This window comes from Onychomys torridus, chromosome 11 (genome assembly GCF_903995425.1).
Source record: "Onychomys torridus chromosome 11, mOncTor1.1, whole genome shotgun sequence".
Classification (NCBI taxonomy): Eukaryota; Metazoa; Chordata; class Mammalia; order Rodentia; family Cricetidae; genus Onychomys; species Onychomys torridus.
In genome coordinates, this window is record NC_050453.1 from 30,218,366 (window position 1) to 30,245,402 (window position 27,037).

A 27,037-nucleotide genomic window follows, 5' to 3' on the forward strand; every position below is an offset into this window, starting at 1 on the left:
AGTAATAAGTATTCTGATCAAATATCTGCCCAGAAACAACTTCCAGGAAAGATTTGTTTGGCTTAGTTTCATGGGTAGGGAGTGTGGAGCACGACATATGATATCCCGGCCTTGGTCAGTCAGGAGATTTTTAAGTTGGTCTCTTCCCAGTGGCAGACTGAAGCAGAAACTGCTGTGGATATCACTCTGTATAAATAAAATGCTGATTGGCCAATAGCCAGGCAGGAAGTATAGGTGGGACAAGGAGAGAGGAGAATTCTGGGAAGTGGAAGGCTGAGGCAGAAAGACGCCTCCATGAAAAGCGAGATGTAAGGTGCCGGTAAGCCAAGAGCTACATGGCAACTTATAGACTAGTAGAAATGGGTTAATTTAAAATATAAGAACTAGATAACAAGAAGCCTGTTGTGGCCATACAGTTTGTAAGCAATATAAGTCTCTGTGTGTTTACTTGGTTGGGTCTGAGTGGCTGCAGGATTGGTGGGGAGAGAGATTTGTCCTGATCGTGGGTCAGGTAGGACTGGAGAAAACTCTTGCTACAAGAAACTCTGGCTAGAACCAGGGGTCAGGCTATAGGGCATAAACCTTACCCCAATAACCTCCCTCAGCCGGCTACATCTCACCTCCCACAGACTCCCCAAACAAGGAGATGGGTACCAAGTGGTCAAACACATGAGCCTACTGGAGACATTTTATTTTCAAGCTATATGGTAATTTAACATAGATTCCCCTGCCCGAAAGCTGATAAATTAAACCACACAGACTAAAGAACAGAAATAGAAAAGCCATAGATTTGGATAACCTATTTGAGTCTATACTTATATACGTATAGAGGATACTATCATGAACATCTTTTTTTGAAAGTCAGTAGAAACGTTTCCTAATGTAACTCCATACTAAATTAAGAAAGGAATTCAATAAAATTTAAAAGCCCAGTTATCCGAGAGACTATAGTTTCTGACAATATTTGTGTAACTTCTTGATTGATATATAGATTAAATTCCTAATAAGTAATATAAAACTGTCCCCACAATCAAAGTTTCTATCTTGTGGGAGAGACATACAGTGATCAGTAGCCAACAATCAACATGTAATATATACAACAAATAACATTTACATACATAATATAGAGTAGCAAACTGTGTTAAGATCAAGAAACACAAGAGAATATGCCATTTGGGAACCACACTCTGAGGACATTGCATTATGAGATTGGGGGGAAAGAGAAGGAGATGAACATCATGTGCTGGAAGAGAGAAAAAAGGCAGTATGAACGAAGCAGAGGAGGTGTTTGGTGATGCTAAAGTTAGACGGTAGGACTAATGAACAGAAGAAACGGGGAGTAACAGAGACAGCCTAATTAAGTACATAGTTGCTCCTCAGTGACCCGGGGAAGTGACTGTGGGATAACTTGTGAATTTACCAGAACCTGCAATGCTCAGATCCCTTATACAAAATGGCATGGTATTCATAGGTAATACCATTTTATCTTTTCTTAGAATAGCTATGGCTAAGATCAAGAAAACAACTGACAGCAAACGTTGGCAAGGATGCCAGGGGTTGCCAACTGGTGTGGTCACTATGGAAATCAGTGTCGAGAATTCTCAAGAAGCCAAGTGTAGATTTACCATGTGTCCCAAATATATCACTCCTTGGCATATGCCTAAAGGACTCGACATCTTGCTCCACAGATATTTGTTCAGCCATGCTCATCACCATTATAGCTAGGAAATGGAAACAATATAAGTGTCCTTCAACTGATATATGATAATGAAGGTGTGGTGTGTGCATACTATAGAATACTATTGAGCTACAATGAAAAATGAAAACACGAAATTTGTAGGAAATATGGAACAGAAAAAAATGGAACTGGAAAATACACTGAGTGGGGTAACTGAGACTCATAAGGCAAATTCCATATGTTCTCTTATCTGTGAATTCTAGCCCTGAATCTTTAAATGTGAATATACAACCTGGAGTAACGGGACCACTGGGGTAGAGGGGGAGAAGGCGTTCTAGAGAGGGAGATGGATGGGCACGGGTGCTATGAAGGGGGGAATTGGAAAGGGAGGGGCTTCAATTGTGGACAGGGAAGGGAGAGTTGCTAATTCAGAAGGAGAAGGAGGAAGGAGAGAGAAGTAACACTAAGGACATTTGAAACGTCATAGGGAAACATTGTTTTATAAACTTACTTAAAAATAAGGTTTTTGATATGTGGTATATATGAGCACATGCACACATGTAGTTTAAATGGAGTTATACACATATAATACTCCCCAAAGAGTCATAGACTAGTCAACATAAGCCCCTGTGCTAGGTATTGGAAACCTCCCTTCAAGTTTGATCAGGGAAGTCCAGGAGACCCCTAAACAACATAAACTACTGCCATTTACCATTGTTGCCTCCCAGAACAATATGAGTAAGACCCCAGTGTTGAAGCTACCACATACTTTGGAAATGGGACTTGAAGGAATAGAGATAGAACTGACCTGGAAGCCTCCTCCTTGAGGACTAATTCTCAGAGGATCCAAAGGTGCTATGCAAGCTACCAAGGGAGAAAAGCAATTAATAGTTCGACACAGCTACAACGCCTACAAACTACAACGACCAGTCCAACAAGCTATCCGAAAGGCCCTGTGCTTTTTGCAATATTGGATTCAACAATTCACGCTCTTGCAGACCCTCCTCTTTCTTTCTCGACAGATGGACACCTGGAGCTCCATCTGGGACCTGGCTGAGGATCTCTGCATCCACTTCCATCAGTTATTGGATGAGAGTTCCAAGACGATTGTTAGGGTGTTTAGTCATCTGATCACCAGACTAGGTCAGATCAGGCTTTCTCTCGACCATTGCCAGCAGCCTACAGAGGATACATCATTGTGGATTTCTGGGGACCTCTCGAGCACTCTGCCTATTCCTGTTCTCATGTGGTCTTCATTTATCATGGTCTGTTATTCCTCGTTCTCCCTTTCTGTTCTTGATCCAGCTGGGATCTCCTGCTCCCCTAAGCTTTCTTTCCCTCAAATCTTGCCCTTCATTACTCCCACTGTCATCCAGGTTGTTCATGTAGATCTCATCCATTTCTCTTCAAGGTAATATTCTTACATAATGTAGTTTAATGTACTTGGGAGCATCTGATAGAAATTCCATCTGTTTAACTCTTTGCTATGGAGCACAGAACTGCAAAACTGACCTTCTAAGTAAGCCTGGTCCAAGGTTTTTTTGTCACTGAAACAAAGTTCGATTCATAATGTTTCAATTCAATCTTTTATAAACAAAAATGTTCATACCTCCTTTACAGCATCCCAGAAGCTGAATTCCATGAAGGAAATTTAACTTAGCAAGCTGGGAGCCTAACTAATCAATCAGTCCTACATTAGGAGAGTGAATAGAGAGAATGAGTATGTCTTGCGGGGCTCTTAGCCTATCAGGCATCAGAACTACTCTTCATAATAAATACTGAAACACTAAAATAAGCTCAAGAGAAACCAGTTTTAGAAGTGATAAGATGCTCCTGCTACCAGCCCTGTTTCACCCAGGCATCACCACAGCCAATTCTAACACCAACATTAAAAACTGCCAGTGTTCTAATAAATGTTCTGCAGTGGATTATACAAAGAAAATTCAACAGTGTTTTCATACCTTTATTTTAAAATATTAAAATTGCTTTGAAATAGCCTCATTAAATCTGAATTAATTTTACAACCAAACAACATTAAAATACAGACTACAGGGTTGTTTTTTTTTTCCCCCCAGGGCTGAGGACCAAACCCAGGGCCTTGCGCTTGTTAGGCAAGCGCTCTACCACTGAGCTAAATCCCCAACCCCAACAGGGTTCTTTATTAGGAATTTTAACATAGTTTCACAGAGTCATGAAAGATAGAGATTTCAAGGTTGAGACAAAGCTTAAAATATCTTGATTTTATTTCACTAAAGAAGCAAAACTTCAGAACAAACTGTTATGATCAATGTAATAAAACTGTGTAATGAATGAATCTTTATAAGAATGGAAAATTTCTAACAAATCTTTAGGGTCTTAATATTTTTAAAAAGCTAAACTGTTTGGTCATCCCATGTGCAAAAGAGGCATTCTCAGTTTAGTTACTACCTCTTGCCTAGCACCAACCATAACAGGCAATCAGAAAGCAGGGCCTGGTACTGTACACCTGGTCAAAAGCCCACGGCTAGTAGGAAATAGGCCCTACAGGGGAACCAATGACTGTTTTTTGCTAAATGGACATATTATCAAACTGCCTTCTGAAACACATTTATCCTGTCAATTTGTGCTGCTCTCAACCTTGACCAGACAAGCTTCTCCAGTGGGCAGCAGTAGATGCAGAGACACATAACTGGTCAAAGTGCTAAGAGTAAGTGACTCCTGAGTGTTTAGCCTTAACTGGGTCATCCCTATCAATCTGCCCATCCACATTTGCAGCCAAGGCTCGGGGAGCTTCAAGGCAGAGAGAGGGTGCAGAAAGAAGGCAGAGCTGGAGGATGGGAGGAGTGCTGTGTAGTGCTGTCTGCTGGACATGGCATGGCTATTGCACTCATGACTTCACCGCAGTTACGGTTATCCACTAAGAGCAGGCCAATAAGATCAGTCGGTATGCCAGTAGGCATCACTAACTGGATTCAGTGGATGACAGGGGTGGGGTGAAGGACAGGGAAAGGATGGAAAGAGAGGAAGAAGAAAGGGAGAAGGAAAGAAGGAAGGAGGGAGAGGAGGTGGGAGAGAGGAACTCAGGAAAGAGAGGACATGAATGTGGGAAAGGTATGGGTTAGGAGATGTCTAGGGGAAGTGGGATCCAGGAGTTGGGAGTGGATATGCTCAAGATACATGGTATAAATGAGATAAATTGTTAAGGAATATATAAAACAAAGCAGTTGTTGAATTGGTTCATTTTAAGCAACAATCCCACTTTAGGAACTTAATTTAGACACGGGCTTTAACTGAGGAGAATAATTAAAGTCCCTTGTTCCTCAAACAATGACAACAATTTTACTTTTTTTCCTGTGGATGTTGGGTTTTGGTAGCGTTTTAAACTGCTTTGTTACTAGGAAATCATGCAACTGTACTCAGAAACTAAGCCAATGATACTTGGTGATAGCAACAGTGTCGGAAACGTACAGCACTCAACAAGTGCTGGGTACTGTCCTCAGCACCTTTCATACAGTCCTTAGTCACGAAGAAGGCATAGCATATTATCATTTTATAACTAGGCAAGCAGGATACAAAAGGCAAAACAACTGATCCAATATCTGGGGGAAATAGTCAACATAATAGTATTTAAGGAACATAATGGGGTTTCAGAATAAAATTATCTACCTATATCTCTATCTACAATTAACTTTTAGAGAACTAACTGAAATGGTTTAAGCCTACATAAATATAAAAATCATATATGTAATAAAAATTTTCATTTTGATACTGCCTTTCAATCACATATTATTTCATGATATTTCAGTTATATATATGTGTGTCTGTGTGTGTGTGTGTGTGTGTGTGTATGTGTGTGTATAATTATTAAGTTATATAGCAACTATTTATTTTAATTTCCCTGTATTTTATTTATGAATTCATTTTATGGACAGAATTAAAGTAACTACATATAAGTAATGAGAACATATAAACAAGCATGTTGTATAATTTTGAAGTTAAAAATTAAAAAACAAAAATGAAACATTCACCTGGTTTTACTTTCTTTTAAATTCTGAACTCTAAAATGAAAACATATTTCAATCTACATATAAAAAGACTGTAAAATCTCAAGCACACTTTTTCCCCATGTGTATTAAAAAAAATAATAAAGGGGTTGGGGATTTAGCTCAGTGGTAGAGTGCTTGCCTAGCAAGCACAAGGCCCTGGGTTCGATCCTTAGCTCTGGCAAAAAATAAAATAAAATAAAATAAAAAAATTAAAAATTAAAAAAAAAATAAAAACAAAACTAAAGTTTCTCTTTTTCCTAGCTCTCTTAGAAATGAGAAGAGAAATTACTATGACCTCATAGATAAGTGTAGGACTAGGAATTTAGACTGCCTACAAGCACATGACCACTGTTTATGCCCAGAAATCCCTACCCTGAAAGATAAGGATGTAAGTTAGTAAACGACTTCCCGGTGCACACCAGGAACCCCCCCAGCTCATTTACCCCCCGCCCCCCTAAATATGACTCAAACAGTCACTGTTTCACAATTTCCTTCCAACTGGGCTAACAACTCACTTATCAGCAACTGTAAGCTTAAAGGACTTAGTTATGATTCCAACTCACTGCATGGTATTCCAATCCTACAGTGCGGTATGGACTTTGCACAGTCTCCTTCAGATCACTGTGAAGACAGAAGAACCCGTCCTAGACAGTATTTGCCAGTGGCCTCTCCCCAGGCCTGGTCTACAAGGCTACACAACGGCTGTGCTCTTCCTTACAGGTTAGTGGGCAAGAAACCTAATGCAGGTCTCCTGGGTATTAGGTACTCAGGGAATTCTGAAGGATGTCAGGATTCAACACATTCCATTTCTGTCCCTCTTGAACCAGAAACTCCCTTTAAGTCTCTCTGTTTCTGCCTAGAGCAGCCCATGGGTAAAAATCAAATTTATCAGTGTAAGGGATCATTACAGAATGAGGTAAAAAATGACAAGAGGCTACCAAAGTTAGAAATGAGACTTCAAACTTCAAATTTCATTATTACCACAGTGAATTAGGCTAACCACACATTCCAAATCAATCACAAAGTGACACTGTAATCCAAGTTTAGAAATAAAAAAGTTATTAAAAACCTTATAATGCTAAAGTTCATGCTAGCATCTTAGAAGATTTTATAAAAAATTCTTTTGCTTAATTAATTTTATATCTAATGTTTTCAAGTAGATGGGAATGTGGCACAACAGTAAAGCTCTTGTCTAGTTGAAGCAAAGTCCTGGGTTTGGGTCTACTACCAAAGAGAAAAGACAGATAAGTTTTAAAGAACAGCTCTAACCAAAATTATTTAAATGTGCATAAGTAAAAATTATATATGTGTGTAATAAAATCAAGCATTTGGACATTATAATTAACTATTTTTATTAGCTCTAACTTATATTTACCTATGTGATCTAAGTTATAATGCTAGTATTTATTCTAAAGGTAATATTTATTTGAATATTGCTTTATTTTACTTTAGTATCACATTTTTTTCTTTATAAAAAATTTAAACAGGAGATGAGAATTTAGCTCAATGATAGAGTGCTTGCCTAGCAAGTGCAAGGCCCGGGGTTTGATCCTCAGAATTAAATCAGATAGCTATTTAACTGAATAAAACTATTAAGATGCTGAAGATGAGCAATTTAAGAATTTGTTTCCTCATAGATGTTATGTTTGTACACATATATGCAAATGTAAAACCTATGAAAGAATTTTAGCATTTATAAATTCATAACTACCATTCCAAGGCAGAAAAACCATATATGTACATGTACTTGCATATATATGTACATCACACATACACACAAGCAGCCTTGGGCATGTAAATGTGTTATATTACATATATGTGTGTACATATATGCACATATATATGCCTGGGCAGGAAAAAAATAAGTTCAACATTAACCAGCAATTTATAGGGAGCATGTGAATATAGTAATAAATTTGACTTTAGACTATATCTCATTATTACCACAGAGGCTGTTGGCCATCTTATATTGCTATCATTTCCAGTGAAAATTTACTAACCATGTGATATCTGTGTTTTTGCTGATGTTGAGAACATGAAAACACAGGGTTTTCATGGTAGCACCTACCCATGAGGCCAGCACTCTCAGTAGACTGGAGGATCAGGAATTCAAGGTCATTCTCAGCTACAGAGTAAGTTTCAGGCCAGCCTGGGTGAAATGGGACCCTGTCTCAAACAAACAAACACAACCAGAACAGAACAGTCTTGATCCTGGGCTTCCTGCTCTACCCTAAGAAAAACAATCCAACCTCTCAGGACTCCAGCTAGCTAACCTGGAAAAGAATGACAACGATCTACATGACATCCTTGCTCTGCCCATTCAAGGAGATGATGTCTAAGGACATCCTTGCTCTGCCCATTCAAGGAGATGATGTCTACGGTCTTGACCAGTCTGCTACCTGGCAGAGTTGGTACTAACATACGTGTTTATTACCCATCATGTATGGAAATACCCCATAATTATGGCACAGTGGTAACTAACATACATGTTTATTACCCATCATGCGTGGAAATGCCCCATAATTATGTTCCTAAGACCAGTGTGGTAATGAAGCAGTTTCTAAATAATTAGAGATGCATTAATTATGCATAAGGTCTTTAAGGTTCATATCCTTTCAACCAATAATATGACTTCCAAAAAAGTAGCCAGAGGAAATTATTAGAAATGTCATCAAATATTTATGTAGAAAGATTCTTCAGAATCTTTATTTTTCCCATTTATTGAAAATAGATTTTTTTCTCGTACAATATATTCTGATTACAGTTTCTCCTCCCTTGACCCCTCCCAGTCCCTCCCCATGCCCCTCCTATCCATTCCTTATGCCTTTCACTAGAAAAGAACAGGCTTCTAAGAGACAACAAAAAACCAACAAAATAATAAAACAAAAAACATCTCATCGAAGTTGGACAAGGCAAACCAACAGAAGGAAAAGACCACAGGAAAAGGTACAAGTTATTATTAATAAAAAACTAGAAATAACCCAAGTATCCAAATATCATACATAGGATTATTATGAAATATTCGATCAATAATTAAAATATTCATGAGGTCTCAAAGACCTAAATGCTCACAAAAAATAAATTAGAGCAACAGAATATAGACATACATCTCAGCTACATTATACTTATATGTATATATCATATATGCACACACACACACAAATACACAAAAAACACATCAAAATGTTAACAATGAGAAGTCTGGTATTAGGAAGCAGTTATGGTTTTTTGTTTTTTGTTTTTTTTTGCAATAAGGTCTTGCTATATAGTTCAGGCTGGTCTCAAACTCAATATGTAGTTCAGGATGACTTAAAAAACATGATTGTCTTGCCTCAGACTTCTGAGTGCTAGGATTACAAGTGTGTACCACCATGCCTGGTTCAGGTAAATTTTTATTGTCTCATACACAAATATGTATATGCAATTTTCAAGTTTTTCTACTGTGCTTAGAATACATAAAGACTACACTCAATTCTGCATATTACTCAGTATATTCTAGTTTTCAAGAAATAACTTTTAAATTAAACATCTCAATTCCAAAACAACTTGGAGTAGCTGATAGAGATGCACACAACTGACTCAAACACATGAGGAAACAGATAAAAGCAAGAAATGAACTTGCACACTCTCAGTGTACACATGCACATACACTTGTGTGTATATATACACACATATAAATATGGATATTCATATCCATCAAAGAACTGTTTCAGACGTAGAAAACTGGAGGGAGTATCTTCATCTTCCTCAAGAAAAATGTACTCTGGGGGTAATAATCACTGTTTAAATTTTTAGTATTTATTTTATGTGTTTCAGAGTTTTGCCTGCATACAGGTATGTGTAACACATGCATACCTGATGCCCTCAAAGTTAGAAGAGGGCATGGGATCCCCTGGACCAGGAACTGTGAGTGGATGGTTGTGAGCCACCATGTGGGTGTTGTGAACTAAACCAAGGTCCTCTGCAAGAACAACTGTAGTGAGTGGCTGTTTGAGCCATGCACTGAAGCACCACCCCTAGTGAAGCAGCTGTAGCTGGTACACCTACCTATGACCTTGAGGCACCTGCCATTGGGGCATGGCCACCAGGGACCCTCAAGACCTGGGATACACATATGCCCCCTCTCTTGGCTACCTTGTGGTTTTGGATGCTGAGATCTTGGACCAAGCTGTTCAACAGGGGACATAGCTCAGCTTTCCTTGACCCTATGATAAATTTCCAGTGGTTGTGTGTTTATCCCTAAATAAATTCCTTTGATCATTAAATAGACTCCGTGGATTAATCCCACTGAACAACAATTGCACTTAACTGCTGAGCCATAACAATGCTTCAAATATGTACTTGGCGTGCTATTTATGTGAAGTGAGTGAGCCCCAGTTACGTGGCTGGACAGTTAGAAGGAAGGTTAGAAGACAAGGAAGCAAGATCTGTTAGCACAGCCATGATCAACAGCCAAAGGAACAGCTAAGGATGCACAGATACCAAAATAAAGACAGAAACCTAGACAGATTCCCCCTTAAATGTTGCCTTGATTCATGTGCCTGCAAAGAAAAAACTGAAATATTAAAGTATTTTAATTTCATCATTAAGTAAGCTAGTATATTAATAAAACATCTACAACATGGCACTTACCTTCACTGATGGCATGGGGCTTAATAATGCAACAGGTGCAGTTGGTAAACTTAGCAGTGTTTGCTGGTCCACAGCCTCCACTTGAAGGAAAAAATAACTCCATTTCCTACAGATACAGGGGGATGAGAAAGGGGATTTTGACACAGATGATCTCTTGTCTGAAACTTACAGACTATTTCTGGATATACACAATTAAAGTTTCATGATATAAATTCTATGTTTCACATTTCCTGAATATGAGTTTGCAAAGACTGAGTAACTGAGCTCCATTTCGGCACTTAGCAGTCAGAAGAAATGCAGAGAGGATTGAAGCCACGCAAAGATGCCATTGTGTGACCTCTATTTAAGTGACAAGGTTTCAACAAATTCTGAGAATTGAAAAAAACCAATAGGAAGTTCTTACTTTCTCCAAAGTATAGTTCATAAATACAGATTAATATTAAGTTTAAAAATAAAATATGTAGGCCAGGCGGTGGTGGCGCATGCCTTTAATCCCAGCACTCAGAGGGCAGAGACAGGCGGAGCTCTATGAGTTCCAGGCCAGCCTGGGCTACCAAGTGAGTTCCAGGAAAAAGGCGCAAAGCTACACAGGGAAACCCTGTCTCGAAAAACCAAAAAAATAAAAAAAAAAATAAAATATTTAAAACAAGGACATCATTACAGAAACAAAAACCAGTGTTTAGGAGTCTGAGAACTACAGTTAATTAACAATAATTTACAATAGCTCTATTATAAATCAAAATGAGCAATATATTATGGCCTGATTCACACCATGGTTATTTGCTTTGCCCATGGCTCATTAAACCAAGAAGTCAGCAATCCGAATGAACCACAAAGATGTTCACATTAATCGATTCTTTTAATCCCTTACATGTTGCCCTAAACTCTCAGCACTATCCTTTCCACTATATTCTCCATAAAACTTCTGTTCCACGCTCCAGAACATCTGCCAGAGAATAAAGAACTATCCAAATACTATCACCTCTAGAAACCTTTTCCTGATGCTCCCTCCCAGTCAGCACCATGCATCCCTCACAGCTGTGACTTGTCATCAGCCAAATTATAAATTTAAGAAAAGAACCAACTTGCAGAGCTTAGTAACACCTAAAACAAAACCTGCCGCAGAGTTAGTATTTTCTTTTCACTGGATTTATACTTGAAAGGTCAAATCTACCACTCAGGAGGCAGAGGCAGGAGGTCCTTTGCTAGCACAAGTCTTCCTGGCCTGTGTAATAAGTTTCAGGTCAACAATGGCTCCATAGTGAGACCGTGGCTCAAATTTACCATAAAATGAATCAGAGCTACACTAAAGAAATTTTCATATTTTACTAATGTACATTAATTATACAGAATAATAGGCTTCATAGGATATTTTTGTAGAAGTCCAACACACACTGTGCTGATATCCAGTCCCACATTTCCCCTCTTCCTCTTCCCTCTGCCCTCCCCACCCTCTTCTCTAACAGTCTCCCTTTTATCTTGATGTGTAAATACTGTTTTAAAATATAAGCAAGAGAGAGGAAGAGAATTTACTCAAATATTGTCTATATAGTTGTTGGCAGGACATTAAAAAATAATTACCTATTATTATGACTGGCTATTATCCTACTTTTTGTCACTATAAATAAATTTTATAATTTTATATAAGTAGATTCATATTATATGTTATTTTTCTAGGTTCTTTCACTCAAAAAAAAAATTGAGGTCCATTCCCTGTAATTCTTTTTCTTTCTTTCTTTTTTGACAAATGATATGCCATGGATGGCTACACCATGGCTTGTTCATTTGTTCATCTGCTGGACATTTGTGATAGCTCTGGTCTGGACTATTACAAATTAGATATTATGAGTACACAAATCCAATCTTCTATGAAAGCCTCTCCTAGGATAATTCTTAATTTTTTTTTCTGTTAAGACCTAGATTTCATTTTTTTTTTTCATTTAAAAAAAGAAACTTTTTTGCTTTGAAATTTTCATTACATCTATCTGCCTGTCTGTCTGACTGTCTGTCTGTCTACCTATGTGTCAGAGGCCAAAGAACAACTTACAGGAATAAATTCTCTCCTCCCACCATGGGGGTCACAGATAACAAACTCAGGACACTGGGAGTTGATACAAGTGCCTTTACCCACCAAGCCATCTTGCTGGTCCAAGAGTTCTTGCATGTTCACACACACTGCATGGTCCAGGTATTTCTAGTATTTCTCCTAGACTCCTGCTTAGCTAACAACAGTGCTTGGTCTGAATTACAAACATACCACTCAAATGAAGCCTTCTTTTGGAAAATCTACTACAGATCTGCAAACTAGTATTCTTAATTGAATTCAGTCACAAACACGAGGCTCAGCAACTTACACTTTTACACAAAGAAGTGGGCAACAAGTGTCAAACTGGAAGAAAACTACTCGACTGTGACCAACACAACTAAGTTAAAAAGGCATGGCTTTGAACCACTACTGATCCTAAGAAAATGTCAACAGTTGTTTACCACTACTACATCAGCTGTTTACATCCTCTCAAAGTCTTCAGTGGGAGAAATATTTTATTCTGACATAAAACTGTTGTGGAATCTTAGTTGAAGATGTGTTACATCTGTTTATGCTGTGGGACACTTGTTTAATGATGAAAAGCTGGGTTACTTTGGCTGTCTAAAACACCTGATTGGTCTAATAAAGAGCTGAATGCCCAATAGAAAGGCAGGAGAAAGGATAGGCAGGGCTGTCAGGCAGAGAGAATAAATAGGAGGAAGAATCTGGGCAGAGAATCAAGGAGGAATGAAAGGTGAAGGAGAGGTGAACTCCAGGGACCCAGCCACCCAACTACACAGCAAGCAATGGAGTAAGAAGTAAAGAAAGGTATACGGGATAGAGAAAGATAAAAGCCCAGAGGCAAGAGATAGACAGGATAATTTAAGTTATGACAAGCTGGCTGGAAACAAGCCAAGTTAAGGTTGGACATTCATAAGAAAAAGACCCTGTGTGATATATTTGGGACCTGGGTGGCGCCCCGTCCCCCCAAAGAGCAACAACATATAACAATTTCCCAAACAAAACAGAAGGAAAATATTTCTCCAAACAACTTACTCTGGCAGCAGATGCAAAAGAATCAGAGCCGTGAGCCGCATTTCTTATGCCATCTGTCCCAAAGAGGGCTCTGATGCTTCCAGGGGCATCCGTACGAGCTTGCCCAGAGTTTGCAGGTCCAAGCAATCTTTTCCACTCACATATTGCATCATCTTTTAAAATCTCCATGGCAATAACAGGCCCACTTGTAATAAACTGGATCAGTTCACTAGGAAACAGGGAAAAGCTTAAATTACTTCTCTACTCTGTCAACCTAGACATCTGCCTTAACCATGAAGATAGCAGTAATTTCAGGGACTAGAGTGTTGTGATCTGTTTCTGGCCACAGTGAAGCATATATGGGCAGTGCAAACCCTCATGAATGGAATGCTTTACATGGATCTAGTCTGCTACAAAATCATTTATAGAAGTTATGTCAGGTTCGTTACTGTTTGCAAGGTGGCTTGTTGAATTCTGATGATTTCATTGACTTACATGCATATTGTTGAACTAAGCTTTTCCCATTACTCTAAGAAGGACATATGGTTTACCACAGCAGTCAGGTAGAATTTTATAATAACAAAATAATGAGCATGGCATTTTGTAACATTTTCAATTAAGAACTTATTTAAATTTGTAGTGCATCTCAAATGCAGAGAGTGACAACTCTAAATCAATGTGATAAAGAAAAAGCATGTCAAAAACTAGCCTTTATTAGGAGAAAACTACTCTGGGTTATGATACACTAAATGATCAACCATACACACAAGGTTTTATTAAAAGTTTATGCCTTAGTTCCAGTTCCTTGGGAATGAAAACTGACATTTCATTTTATTTTTCCATTTCTTCATGTACACAAGGCAGCAATGACAAATTTAACTTGAAATAAGTGACATCCCAGTCCCTCACTTTCTTAAGCAGAGGCAAATAGAGAGAAGACGGTCTTCTCAGAGAAAGGAAGTCAGTGAACAGGCCTCTGCATGCCTATTACCTTATGACTACTGTATATATCACCTTCTCACTCCTTTATTAATCACTACAATTCACTTAGAGGAACATTTCAGGAAATAGCACGTACAAAGAAGATCTATACCCACTCTGCTAAGAGGACACGGCATCCTTGAACATACTGCCAGGCCTTAGCAGCCAAAGCCAAACCAAACAAAAAGAAGCAAGTATGAAGGAAGGAAGGAAAAGCGGGAGAAGCAGTTATCTATTTAATAAGCATTTAATTATCATGCACTGCATATCAGGATTTATGCAATAAAATAAAATCCAACCCTCAAAAATATTTAATCTAATATATGATTAACTCAGAATTTTATAATATGAGGATGGCATATAACAGCTGAGGAGGGGCACTACTGAGAGGAAACGGATCATGGGCTGACTTCCAGTTACTAAAGCTGGTCTCTTGGTATGTCTTCCCGATGTCAGACAACCAGTTCATTCATTAAGACTTTCTGCATATGGACTGCATGTAAGATATTAAACTAGGAGTTATGATTCAGTGTTATAAAGATATACAAAGAACCTAAAACAAAGAATAATTGCCAAAAATATGTATGATAATTCTAACGAAGTTTAGGAATATTTTATGATATCTGATTAAGCTATAATGCAGTAATTTTATTAAATAAAGTTTTTGTTTTTTTTAAAGTTATTCTATGTAGGATATCAAATAAAATGCCTACTGCAGCAGATTGGCTAAAATTTTATTTGCCTTTTTTAGAAATACAGACATTCCTTTGTCAATAGCTATGCCCAATTATTCACTTTAATTACATCCAAATATTTATAATAGATTCTAACAAATACTGTTATCTATTATGTTTTCAAAAGAACAAAATATATATCAAATTATTCAGTTCTGTGACTATTGCTTTGTATTTACAAGATACCAAAACAAAGACCTTAAAAGCACAACAAAATTCCCAGCAGAAAATATAATTACAAACACATTTTCAGTTCAATGAAAGATAAAAGGATGTTCCTTAAAACTTAAATAAGCAATCCATTTGTTTCTGATTAAGGTTCAAGTATTTACTGGTGGATATAAGAAGTCTTTCTAATAAATGCATAGAAAAAAACTATTTTAGTCCCCAAGCTAAGCACGTACTTATAAAAAGGCCTTGAGTGGTGATCTGCATGAAAGTCTATTGCTTCTTTCCTACAAAATAAGCAAAATAACAATAGTTAACATTTCTGAAAATAGTTATTTTAGATTATATTAACATAACAAAATATAGATTAAAACACACATACAAATGATCTGTATGTAAATTAACTAAGGTTTTTTTCATCAAATTGCATATCCGAAGCATGGGTCCTACCTATGCTGAGATATAAAATTAATATAAGAGGATAATTTTACTTTTTCATTAATGCTACACTTCATCTGTCCTCCATTTCATCAGCATCTCACTGTATTCTCAATACAATGTTAAGTATCAGATCAACAAGAATGTTTGTTATGGGGCTGGAGAGATGGCTCAGCAGTTAAGAGCACTGGCTGTTCTTCTAGAGGTCCTGAGTTCAATTCCCAGCAACCACATGGTGGCTCACAACCATGAGATCTGGTGCCCTCTTCTGGCTTGCAAGCATGCATGTAGGCAGAACACTGCATACCTAATAAATAAATAAATCTTTTAAAAAAATGTTTGTTATTTAAAGTCTAAACAAGTTATATTTAAAAAATGAAGACACATCTTCTAATTCAAACATTAGAATTAATTTTAAGCTTTAGAACTTTGGCTAGAGCTTATTTTTTTTTTTTTTTCATCTACTGGGGATAAACCTAGGGCCTCCCTCATCTACAGAGCACTCTACTGCTGAGCTATATCCCAAGCCCCTAACAGTTCTTACTTTACTAGTTTTTGCTTAATTATTAGTAAGATCTCTTCAAGGGAAAGATCTGCATGTTTGTATTTTTAAAAATTTCTTGAAAAATTATACATATTAAAATCTCCATTTCCACTGTAACTGTAGAGACAATAAAATGATATTATAATCTACTCCAGTAAATTTACAGGTCTAAAAAGCTTTCTTTCCCTATGAAAATCAGGTGTCTTTCTTATAACTGCACAGATTTCTTGTTGGATTTTAAAAAAATTTATACTATGTAACAAATATATATAAACATCAACCAATGTTTTTAAATTTTTGTTAATTTATTTTTAATATACACGATTTAGCCTGTTTATCATATGCATGCAGTACCTTAGTGCTGCAAAGACAGGGTGTCAGATCCCTTGGGATTGGAGTTACAGATCCTTGTTAGCCTCCACATGGATGCTAGGAACTGAACCTGGGTCCTCTGGAAGAGCATCCAGTGCTCTTCACTGATGAGCCATCTCTACAGTCCCTTAACTTTTTTTTAAAATAGCAAATAAACTACAAGTGTCTGATAGCATTAAAAAAAAGTCAACCTTTAGATTTGAGAATTAATTTTGTATGGCATGCTTTTAAGATCTTTTATCATCCATAGCTTGGGAGGTTTTGGAGCACTGTGGGAAACCTGCTGTTGTTGTTTAGCTAAATTGACAAGGTGTCAAACTGTCTTCTATGCAATTATGTTTCTACCCATAGACAAATGCTGCTCTCCAAAGCCTTACTCAAATAAGCCTCTTTCCAGTGAACAGTGATGAACACAAAGATTCTAGGATGATCAAGGTACCGAGAGAAGAGATAGTGGAGTGCTCAGCCCTAAGCAAGATACTTATACCATCCACTCCAAGGCTCAGGGAATGTCATAGAAGAAAGGGTGGAAAGAATGTAAGAGATGGAAGATGGGGAGAAGGGCTACCAAATGTTCTCTGTTGGGCACGACACAGCCAGTGCAATTGTGAACTCACAGCTGCTGTTGGTGCCTACACTGGACCTGAGCAAGACCGGACCTGTCCACAGCAGCATAAGCGATTTGTTAAGTGTTACATATTCTGATTACTTTTATACACTGGGGAGCTCCATTTGTTGTTTGCACCAACATCACCTCAAGTGATAAAGGTGTACCATGGAATAAGGGCTATAACATTACTAGGAGACAAAAAATTCTCATCTCCATTGGAATTTTATGAGACCACCATCACACATAGTCCATCACTGACCAAAATGTTGCTATGCGCTACATCACTTCATTTATTCCTGTCCTGCCTTGACTCCGAGGACTCTGGCACTGAAGAGAGGGGAGCCATATTTCTGTTCTTTGTCTGGCACTGTGAATGCTTTGTTACCATTCCTAAGATAAACACAACTTTATCCTGGGATCCCAATCATTTCATAATAGAAAAGGCTTGTTAGGCTAGTCTTATTTTATTTTCATCAAATACTTTAAAAAGTATCTTATTAGGTTAAATCATTGTACTTTTACATAGAGAAGTAAACAGGTATATTGGCATACACATTAAGATGAATTAAATGTAAATAAACATTTCTAAATGTGTCCTTTTCAAGAACCAGAACCAACAGATATCATTAGATGGCCACATCCTCTATTATTTTCATACAGTACATTACTCTTACATAGAAGAGATATGTTAGGAATTGATGTTACGGAAAGCACAGAACCATGGAAGTCAACACAGTTAAATGAGGGCTATGTAATCTGCCAACCTCTGGTTGCTTAGAGTTAGGTCATTATTTAACTAGTTGATTCCTATCATCTTGCCTGCTTCATCATGGTAGTCTATATTTGCCATTCAGTGAAAGGGTTTTGTTTTGCTTTCGCTGTTGCGTATTTAAAGAATGATGGGAAGGATAAATGGCGTCACACAACTGCAAAGGAGCAGCCCGTTGATTACCTTGAAAGCATCATCATCCGGAGTTTGGTGATAGTAAATCCACTTTTGTTTATCATTTCAATGATTTCTCCAGCTTTTGATACTGCATCTGGCTTGATCAGGGCTAATGTTCTGTAAAGAAATAGAGAATGGATTTGAAAATAAAAACAGTCCTACAGTTTTTTTTTTTTTTTTTTATGATTCCAAGCAGTAATTTTCTTAGCAACCATATCAGACCATTACCATCCAAATTAAAAATATAGGGAAGTGTTTTAAAGATATCTCTTAAAAACTTACATAAAGTAAGATCACTATTTTCCCAAAGAAGTCAAAATCAGCTAAATCTTAGTTTTAAAAACCAAGAGGCTGGATGTGGTGGCACAGCCTTTAATTCTAGCGCCCAGGAGGCAGAGGAGGTATATCTTTATTGTGAGTTTGAGACTAGCCTGTTCTACATAGAGTTCCAGGCCAGCCAACAATATATAGCAAAACTATCTATAAAAAATAAAATAAAAAAAATAAGAGGAAGTGGTGGAAAAAGAGAAGAAAATGGGGCAGGAAAGAACACTAAATTATTTATCTTTCACGTGTGTGTTTACGTGTGTGTGTGGGGGGGGAATGAGCATCCCATGGCCTAGGCATGGAGGACAGAGGGCAACTTGGAAGAGTCAGCTCTCTTCTTCCACGTGGGTCTCAGGCTCAGTCCTCTGACTACAACTCAGTCCTCTGGCTCAATAGCAAAGCCTTTAACTGCTGAGCTATCTCATCATCCCTAAAATGTATGGTTGTTTTTAAATACCCAAATTAGAAAATGCAGGTATTTAAAATATCTATACATGATAGGATATTTTTATATAGAGAACTAATCCCCAAGAAATTGCATTAAATAGACTAGAACTGTAGCATTCTCTAGCCACCAAACTTCTGCATGCCATGCTTTCAGGTCAGCACTGCAGCGGGTAGCCATTCCAGCTTTGATCTGGAAGTTCCAACCCCCACTGAGGTTCCGTAACTGTCACGCCTACAACCCTGAAGACCCCAGATCCGGATGCGCCAGCTCTCTTGGTTCCTGGACCCTGGATGCTGGAGGTAGACAGAGCAGAGTTTTCCAGAGAAAACCCCTGGACGGCGCTACACCTTTCCCAGACCCTGTTACCTATCCCTTCACTTGTAAGTTACCCCACAAAATAAACCTCCCTTTTAACTATGTGGAGTGGCCTTAATAATTTCACCGATACAGCACTGACTCCAAAGTAACTATAAATTCTTCTCCTGGGTCCCTAGTCACGGCAAGGTCAAAACACAAAGACGCAAATGCCCTCTGACCCGACAGCACATGTGAATATCCAATGGCACGGCAGCCTCTAAACATGAATCATGCTTTTTCTTCCAAAAGCTTCTACCAGAGCCCTGCACTCAGTTCACCAAGCTGCAGCAGCCAGTTCCTTGCTAGCACCAAAACAAGCACGTATTTAGTAGGTGACAGTTTTAAGATTAAACATTATGATAAATCAGCCTTCTCGATGGACAGGGAGAAAACAGATTGGCCAGCCTTCGCCAAAGCAGACAGGATGCAGATATCTGAAAAACAACAATCCTCCCAGAGCCATACAGAACATCCTTTCATGGGCAGCATGCTCTATGTAAAAATGCAGCCAACTTGTCCGTGAGCAGACAAGCAGCAGCCTGCCACAGAACAACCTCCTAGATAACGCAGTGTGGACACTGTGGAGGGGGCGTGTCAGTTCTGTGTTAGGCCTCTGTGAACGCAGTAGATCTACCGAAATAAACATGCTCATCTAGGAAAGTGTTTCAAAATGTATTCATGCCTGTTCTAAGTATATAACAATCCATTTTAAATAACAACCCATTTGTGATTTCTCTTATGTTCTTTTTGCAAGCATAAAGTATGTGCTCACTCCATGGATAAAGGACAAGAGTCTCCCTGGCAACCTGTGATTTGGAGAAAAACACACTCTATGAAGGATTTTAACTGGTAACAACAGCAAAGTTGTTCAGAGAAATCCTTCTACTGAAAACTTTTTTTTTCAAGTCAGGGTTTCTCTGTGTAGCCCTGGCTGTCCTGGAACTCGCTCTGTAGACCACCTGCCTCTGCCTCCTGAGTGCTAGGATTAAAGGCATGGGCCACCACTGCCTGGCTGAAAACTTTTCTTAAAACATGCATTATACTTATTGGAAGGAAGCAAGGGAGGGAAGGAGGGAGGTAGGGAGAAAGGACATAAGGAAGGAATCTTGCCATAACTTTGCATTTTCAGCCCTCTGTGTAAGCTTCCTGAGTGCTAGAATTACAGACATGTACTACCATTCCAAGCACCTTTAAAATATATTTTTTAAAGATTTATTTATTTATTATGTATACAGAAGAGGGCGCCAGATCTCATTACAGATGGTTGTGAGCCACCATGTGGTTGCTGGGAATTGAACTCAGGACCTCTGGAAGAACAGTCGGTGTTCTTAACCTCTGAGCCATCTCTCCAGCCCCCTAAAATAATTTTTAAGGCAGAGATGAGCTGACTAGATAGTAAATAACTATTAAGAAAGTCTAAAATATGGAGTCTCAGGCCAGGTGAGAATCAAAGTTGCTTTTGACTTGCCAGCATGGCCTCTGGCCACCTGAACTTTAGTCTACACTGCAGGAGAGGAGGAAATAGACTAGAGCAGATGATCATTCCTAAAATAATTTGGGACAAAATTCTACAACTTCAGGGTAAGCCAGAAGGCACATGTTCATATCACATAGATTCAGAACTAAAAAAGAATGTTTAATTACACTTTTAAATTGTGTGTGTGTGTGTGTGTGTGTGCGCGCGCGCGCGCGCGCGCATGCATATCATGGTGTACATATGGAGATCTGAGGACAATCTGAGAGGCTCCATTCTTTCCTTCTACCATATGGGGCCCGGGAATCAAACTCAGGTCGTAAGACTTACCAACTGTCATCTTTATCCACTGAGCCATCTCACCAGCCCTAGAACTTAAATATTTGAACTTGAATAATCGCCCATCCCTCTAGGAAACAGACAGAAGCAATAGTTCCTTCTCAGGAGCAAAGCAACTTTATTCTGTCCCTCAAGTAATTCAGCATAAACACACAGCACACACCTATCATACACATTCATGCAGTACTCCCACACATATACACAAAATAATAACAACATAAAGGTAGTACAGGAGACAGGTGGAGGGGTTGCATCAACATAAGGAAGAAGCAGAAAACACCAAAGAAGAGAGAAAGACCCACAAACCTATAAATACTTCAGATTCTGGTGCTATGGGTTTTGAAACAATAATTCAGAGGGGAAATAACTGGAAAGATCACAAAAGATGACGAAAGATGCAATGACGAAAAAGATAAATAAGGAAGTTGTTGGGGAAGGTAAGTTGATAATGTGACCCCTATCGAGATATGGGGTTACAATGAAGATGGGATTCAGGAAACTCTGAACTGTGCATGTCTGTGAATGTGTGAATGCTGAGAAACCAGGAGGAGCAGGTTACTCAGTAAAGAGAACTCCATCTTGAATTTGTGCATTTTTAAGAACCTGTGGAAAATCCAGGTGGAAATGTTCAGAGAATAGACGAGCAGATGGTTTTGTAGCTGTGGTAAAATATGACCTAGACAGAAACATGCAGCCGCATCATAGGAGTGGACAGAATCTCCCAGTGCTAACAGGAAAAGAGAGCCCGGGGACAGACGGTGCTAACGATGAACACCGGAGTTAAACAAATGTTTGCAATGATTTGGATGTACTTAAACATTCAAAGGAGGTGTAGGTCTTTCTCCTGCCCCCAGAAAGCCATCCTTAAATACCTCTAAGCACAGATACCACCTTAAATGCAGCTCGGGATACTCACACTCCTTTTCAGAGCAATGGACATATAAAATCAGCTGAAATTCCTGGACTCAGGAGTCTATTTAAGTCACCCAAAAGACTGCTATTATTTACTACCCATTTTCAGTTAGAAAAGAATCAGAAGAGAAATCAGAGAAATAAATTAAGTCAGTGGAATATATACTACTACATGCATTTTATTAACTATACTTATAAAGGCTAAATACTTCAAATATTTATTCACATTAAAATATATCCAGTTTAGGTTGCGGGTTTAGCTCAGTGGTAGAGCACTTGCCTAGCAAGCACAAGGACCTGGGTTCGATCCTCAGCTCTTAAAAAAAAAAGACAAAAAAAATATATCTAGTTTAAAAATTCATTCCTACTCAACAGTATTTGTCAGCATATGGATTAGAAGTGTAGCAGAAAATGGACACATTTTAGAGTAATAAAATCCAACAGAGTTTGTTTCCTTTTATTGTCTATTTGTATGACTGGTCAAGATACTCAACCATCCTATAGAATCAGTTAAGAACATTCACTCCTCACAGATCAGAGTTAATAACAACTGTTCCGACAATTTTTGTTTTTATTTGGCTCCAGTCGACTATGAATCCCAACTTCTCAGGTGACCTTTGGTAGCCTGAATGAAAACCTAAACTTGTCATGACAGGAGCATGCAAAGTGCCCATCACAGTGACAGCTGTCGTAGGGTTTCTACTGCTGTGATGAAACACCAAGAACAAAAAGGAAGTTGGGGGGCTGGAGAGATGGCTCAGTGGTTAAGAGCACTGGCTGCTCTTCCGGAGGACCTGGGTTCAATTCCCAGCAACCATGTGGCAGTTTGCAACTGCTTGTAACTCTAGTTGTAGGGCATTGGACAACATCACACAGACGTGCATGCAGGTGGGCAAAACACCAACGTACACAAAATAAAAATAAATAAATCATTTTTTTAAAGACAAGCAAGTTGGGGAGAAAAGGGTTTATTTGGCTTACACTTCTATATCACTGTTCCTTGTTGAAGGAAGTCAGGACAGGAACTCAAGCAGGGCAGGAACCTGAAGGCAGGAGCTGATGCAGAGGCCATGGAGGGATGCTGCTTACTAGTTTGGTCCTCATGGCTTGCTCAGCCTGCTTTCTTGTAAAACCCAGGACCACCATCCCAGGGATGGCACCACCCACAGTGAGCTGGGCCCTCCACCATCAATCACTAACTAAGAAAATACCTTACAATTCCATCTTAGCTTTCTCAATTGAAGTTCCCTCCTCTCAGGTGACTTAAGCTTGTGTCAAGTTTAAATAAAACTAGCCAGAACACTGGAATATATCACTCTCATGATGAATGAAAGCTATAGATATTTATTACTCATAAAGGGATTATAGAGGCTGGGCTACGGCTCAGCTGGTAAAGTGCTTGCCACACAAGCATGAGGTCTAAGTTTTGAAACTCATCTTAAAAACTGAGCATGGTGGTTGTGCACTTATAATCCTAGCACAAGGAAGGAGGAGACAGGTGGACTCCTGGTGCATGGACAAACAGTCTAGCCAAATTGGTGAACTCCAGATTCAGTGAGAAACCCTGTCTGAATAAATAAGTCAGAAAGTGATAGAGGAAGCTTCCTAATGTCAACCTCTGGTCTACACACGCATGCATGCACACACGCACACATGGAATTATAGCAGCTATTTTCTTACTCTCACTGACTTAACATCAGATCTCCTAAGAATCAATGATGCCTCTCGGTGTAGTACTGAAGGACTTTCCCAGTTTTACAGTTGTTTGGTGGGCTCCCATGCGGCAAGTGGTCTACATTTGGCCCATCCCCACCTGTGCACTAATCCCTACACTGAGCTTCAAACCATTTCAAGAATTAGAAAGGGATTGTAAAGAAAGGGTAAGGAAGCCAGCCACAGAGGGGAAAATACCCTATTCTATAGGGGCTACACAGATATTAAGCACTCAGCTATTTTGGTGGTACAGCTTTAAGAAATGGCTTGACGGATTTTTTTTTTTTTTTTTCATTTTGAGTTAAGTAGTTTTTGGACCTTTTTAAACATACAGCTTAACTTTCAACAATGATCCCTAATGTTAGGTACTACAATAATAACTACATAAGTACAAAAATCATCTTTCCAATAATATATCTCCAAAATCAGAATCAAGAAAGATGAAGAAATTAAAATTTCATTTCCAATGTATTTAATCTATTCTCAGAACACTGCAATTCATAAATGTGGACACTGAAAATTAAAATGTCATTTTCATAACACTGGAAATCAATTTTCAGAAGAAAGTTGTTATTAAGTCATTTATTTCCTATAAAGTTTGATTTTCTTTTCTTTTTTTTTTTTTTTTAGCTGCATGTTCAATTGGTTCTGTTTCTTAATCAAAACTGAAGAAAATCAGTATGGCAAACAATAAGGAAATAAGAATAAAAGGTACAGGTGGGGCTCTGTGCTACAGTTTATCCACCTCATAGAAAAGTCACGCCATACCTTGGACAGTTGTCCTTTAAGGCCCGTATGTAAGGCTTAGTCCCAAGCCTGTAGAACCCTGTGTTTGGGTGGCATGGGGTGCTGGGAGGTCTTTAGGTCACAACTTAGAAGAGGTGTGAGGACAGCAGGCCCTTCTTTACTTTTCTGACCTGAGGTGAACAGCTTCCCCCACCACTCAATATCCCATCATCATGTGTTGTATTGCTGGAGCCCAACACAATGAGGTCAGTCAGTCAGAGGATAAAAGCTCCAAAACTATGAGGTAAATTAACCTTTCCTCTTTATAAGATGCCTTATCTCAGGCACTTGTTAGAATAACTTGCTAACTAAAGAAGCCAAGTGTAACAGGAGGGAGGGATGAGGAAGGCAGAAATGTCTGCCAGTGACATTGCTCCTTTATATACCAAGCATTTTCAATGACATAAAGCCATTCATTCATTCATTCATTCATTCATTCATTCCTTCAATAAATATTTGTAGGACAGTTGTGAACAAGACAGACAGACTGGCTTCTCAGTATCACAGTTTTTCCCTACAGTTTCTTTTCTTTTTTCATTTTCCCATTCATCATCTTTTATCAATCAGTCATGTCGTCAATACTCACTTGGACATGCTAGTTCTATGAATAAAGATCAATAACAGATCACACTAGTGTCAAGCAACTTAAACTTCCTTATTAATTAGATCAAAAGTCATAACTTGGGATTGGGGATTTAGCTCAGTGGTAGAGCACTTGCCTAGCAAGCACAAGGCTCTGGGTTCGATCCTCAGCTCCAAAAAAAAAAAAAGTCATAACTTGAGGATAGAAAGGAAATATTAAAAAAAGGCAGATAAATTTGAGTTTGTCATTTAGTAAGTCACCAGAATGAGAAGAATCACTTCCAGGTCTTATCCAGCCTCCTGTGTTTTCATTCTCATGCCTTCCTGGTTTTCAGGTGTTAGAATTTGTTTTAGTTACTGCACAAGGCAATGGGTTCCACCATTACATTTTCATTTCATTCAGCACTGGACTTGGCTCATCTTACAGCGCTGTCTCACCCTACCCTCTTTCCCTCTTCGCGTTGGCCCACTTCCACACTATATTCCACTTGACAATGCTAGTGTCTTCTCAGCAGCACCACCTGGCTTAAAATTTGGATGAGGCTTCCATCCCTCTGCTCCCATCCCTTCCTGCCAACTCTGCCAGGGAGCCACAGTGGAGCAGTGTGCTGCCCACTCCTCCCCACTGGGTTGCGCTTTTTATTTCCCCACACTTTACAGTTGATATCATTTTCTTTTTAAAAATTATTTTTTAGTTAGTATAAAAAATAGTGATTCCTAGTGACATTTTTGTATCATTATACTCTGTTCCTTTTTCCACTCCTCTGCCCTCCCCAATGGTGACTCATGGTTAGTCCCATTCCCTGCCCACAATAGTCTGTCTGCTTTTGTGACATGTATATTCTTTGATGCCCTCTTGCTACCTACTCTCTTCAGTCCTTTCACCTCCACAGTTCCCTTTCTATACTCTGTCCATCCATCCATCCATCCATCCATCCATCATCCATCCATCCATCATCCATCCATCCATCCATCCATCCATCCATCCATCCATCCATCCATCCATCCATCCATCATCCATCCATCCATCCATCCATCCATCCATCTATCTACCTATATTCCACATATTAAAGAAAGCATATGATATCTATCATCGGTCTAGCTTATTTCACTTTACATAATGATCTTCAGTTCTATCCACTTTCTTGTAGTTGTCAGAATTTCACTCTTTGTAGCTGAATAAAATTCCTCAAAGAAAGCTATCTCTTCTTTGTAATTTCTGATGTTCTCCCAATCTTTCTCTCTTTGGAACAGTGTCTGTTCTTTGTTATCTTGGCTTGTTTCACTTACTGCATCACAGTGAGGCAGTTTCTCATCCATCATCTCACCCCAGAAGTTCCTAAATCTTCCATTCTTGACTTGGACTGTCTTGGAGCTTTATTATTAATTAATTAATTAGATTTTTTTTGAGACATGATTTCTCTGTGTAACAGCCCTGGCCATCCTAGAATTCACTCTGTAAACTAGGCTGGTCTTGAACTCACAGAGATCTGCCTACTGAGTATTGGGATTAAAGGTGTGTGCCACCATTGCCTGCCTTATTTTATTTTTTAAGGCGGGGTTCCATGTACTCCAAGCTGACCTTAGACTCCCTATGTAACCTAATACAACCCTGAACTCTGATCCCCCTACCTCCACTTCCCAAGTGCTGAGATGACATATATGTGCCACCACCCCCAATTTTATACAGTTCTGGGGCTCAAACCCAGGCCTTCGGGGCTTCATCCATTCTAGACAAACACTCTACCAACTGAGCACATCTCCTGCCTGCATTACTCCGTGTCTGCTAATCACACACACTCTTTATTTCCTAGTCATACCTACTGCAACCATAATTATTCAGATCATTATTTTAGTAATTAAACTTTTATAAGTTGTAGCCGCCAACTTATTCAAGCAGAATAATAGCT

General features: G+C 38.7%; 1 protein-coding gene across 4 annotated transcripts in view; it reads right to left on the reverse strand.

Annotated features, from left to right (window-relative positions):
- Nme7 (NME/NM23 family member 7) overlaps positions 1-27,037 on the reverse strand; it is a 121,028-nt gene that overhangs the window by 48,292 nt on the left and 45,699 nt on the right. For 3 of the 4 annotated variants that reach the window (XM_036202060.1, XM_036202059.1, XM_036202061.1), the window contains 4 exons: positions 18,196-18,306; positions 15,516-15,566; positions 13,418-13,625; positions 10,336-10,441 (listed from right to left, as the gene is read on the reverse strand). In XM_036202060.1, the coding sequence (XP_036057953.1) occupies positions 10,336-10,441; positions 13,418-13,625; positions 15,516-15,566; positions 18,196-18,306 (476 nt within the window). Of the gene's footprint in view, positions 1-10,202; positions 10,245-10,335; positions 10,442-13,417; positions 13,626-15,515; positions 15,567-18,195; positions 18,307-27,037 lie in introns of those variants that run through there. The other variant, XM_036202062.1, reaches the window with a different exon arrangement.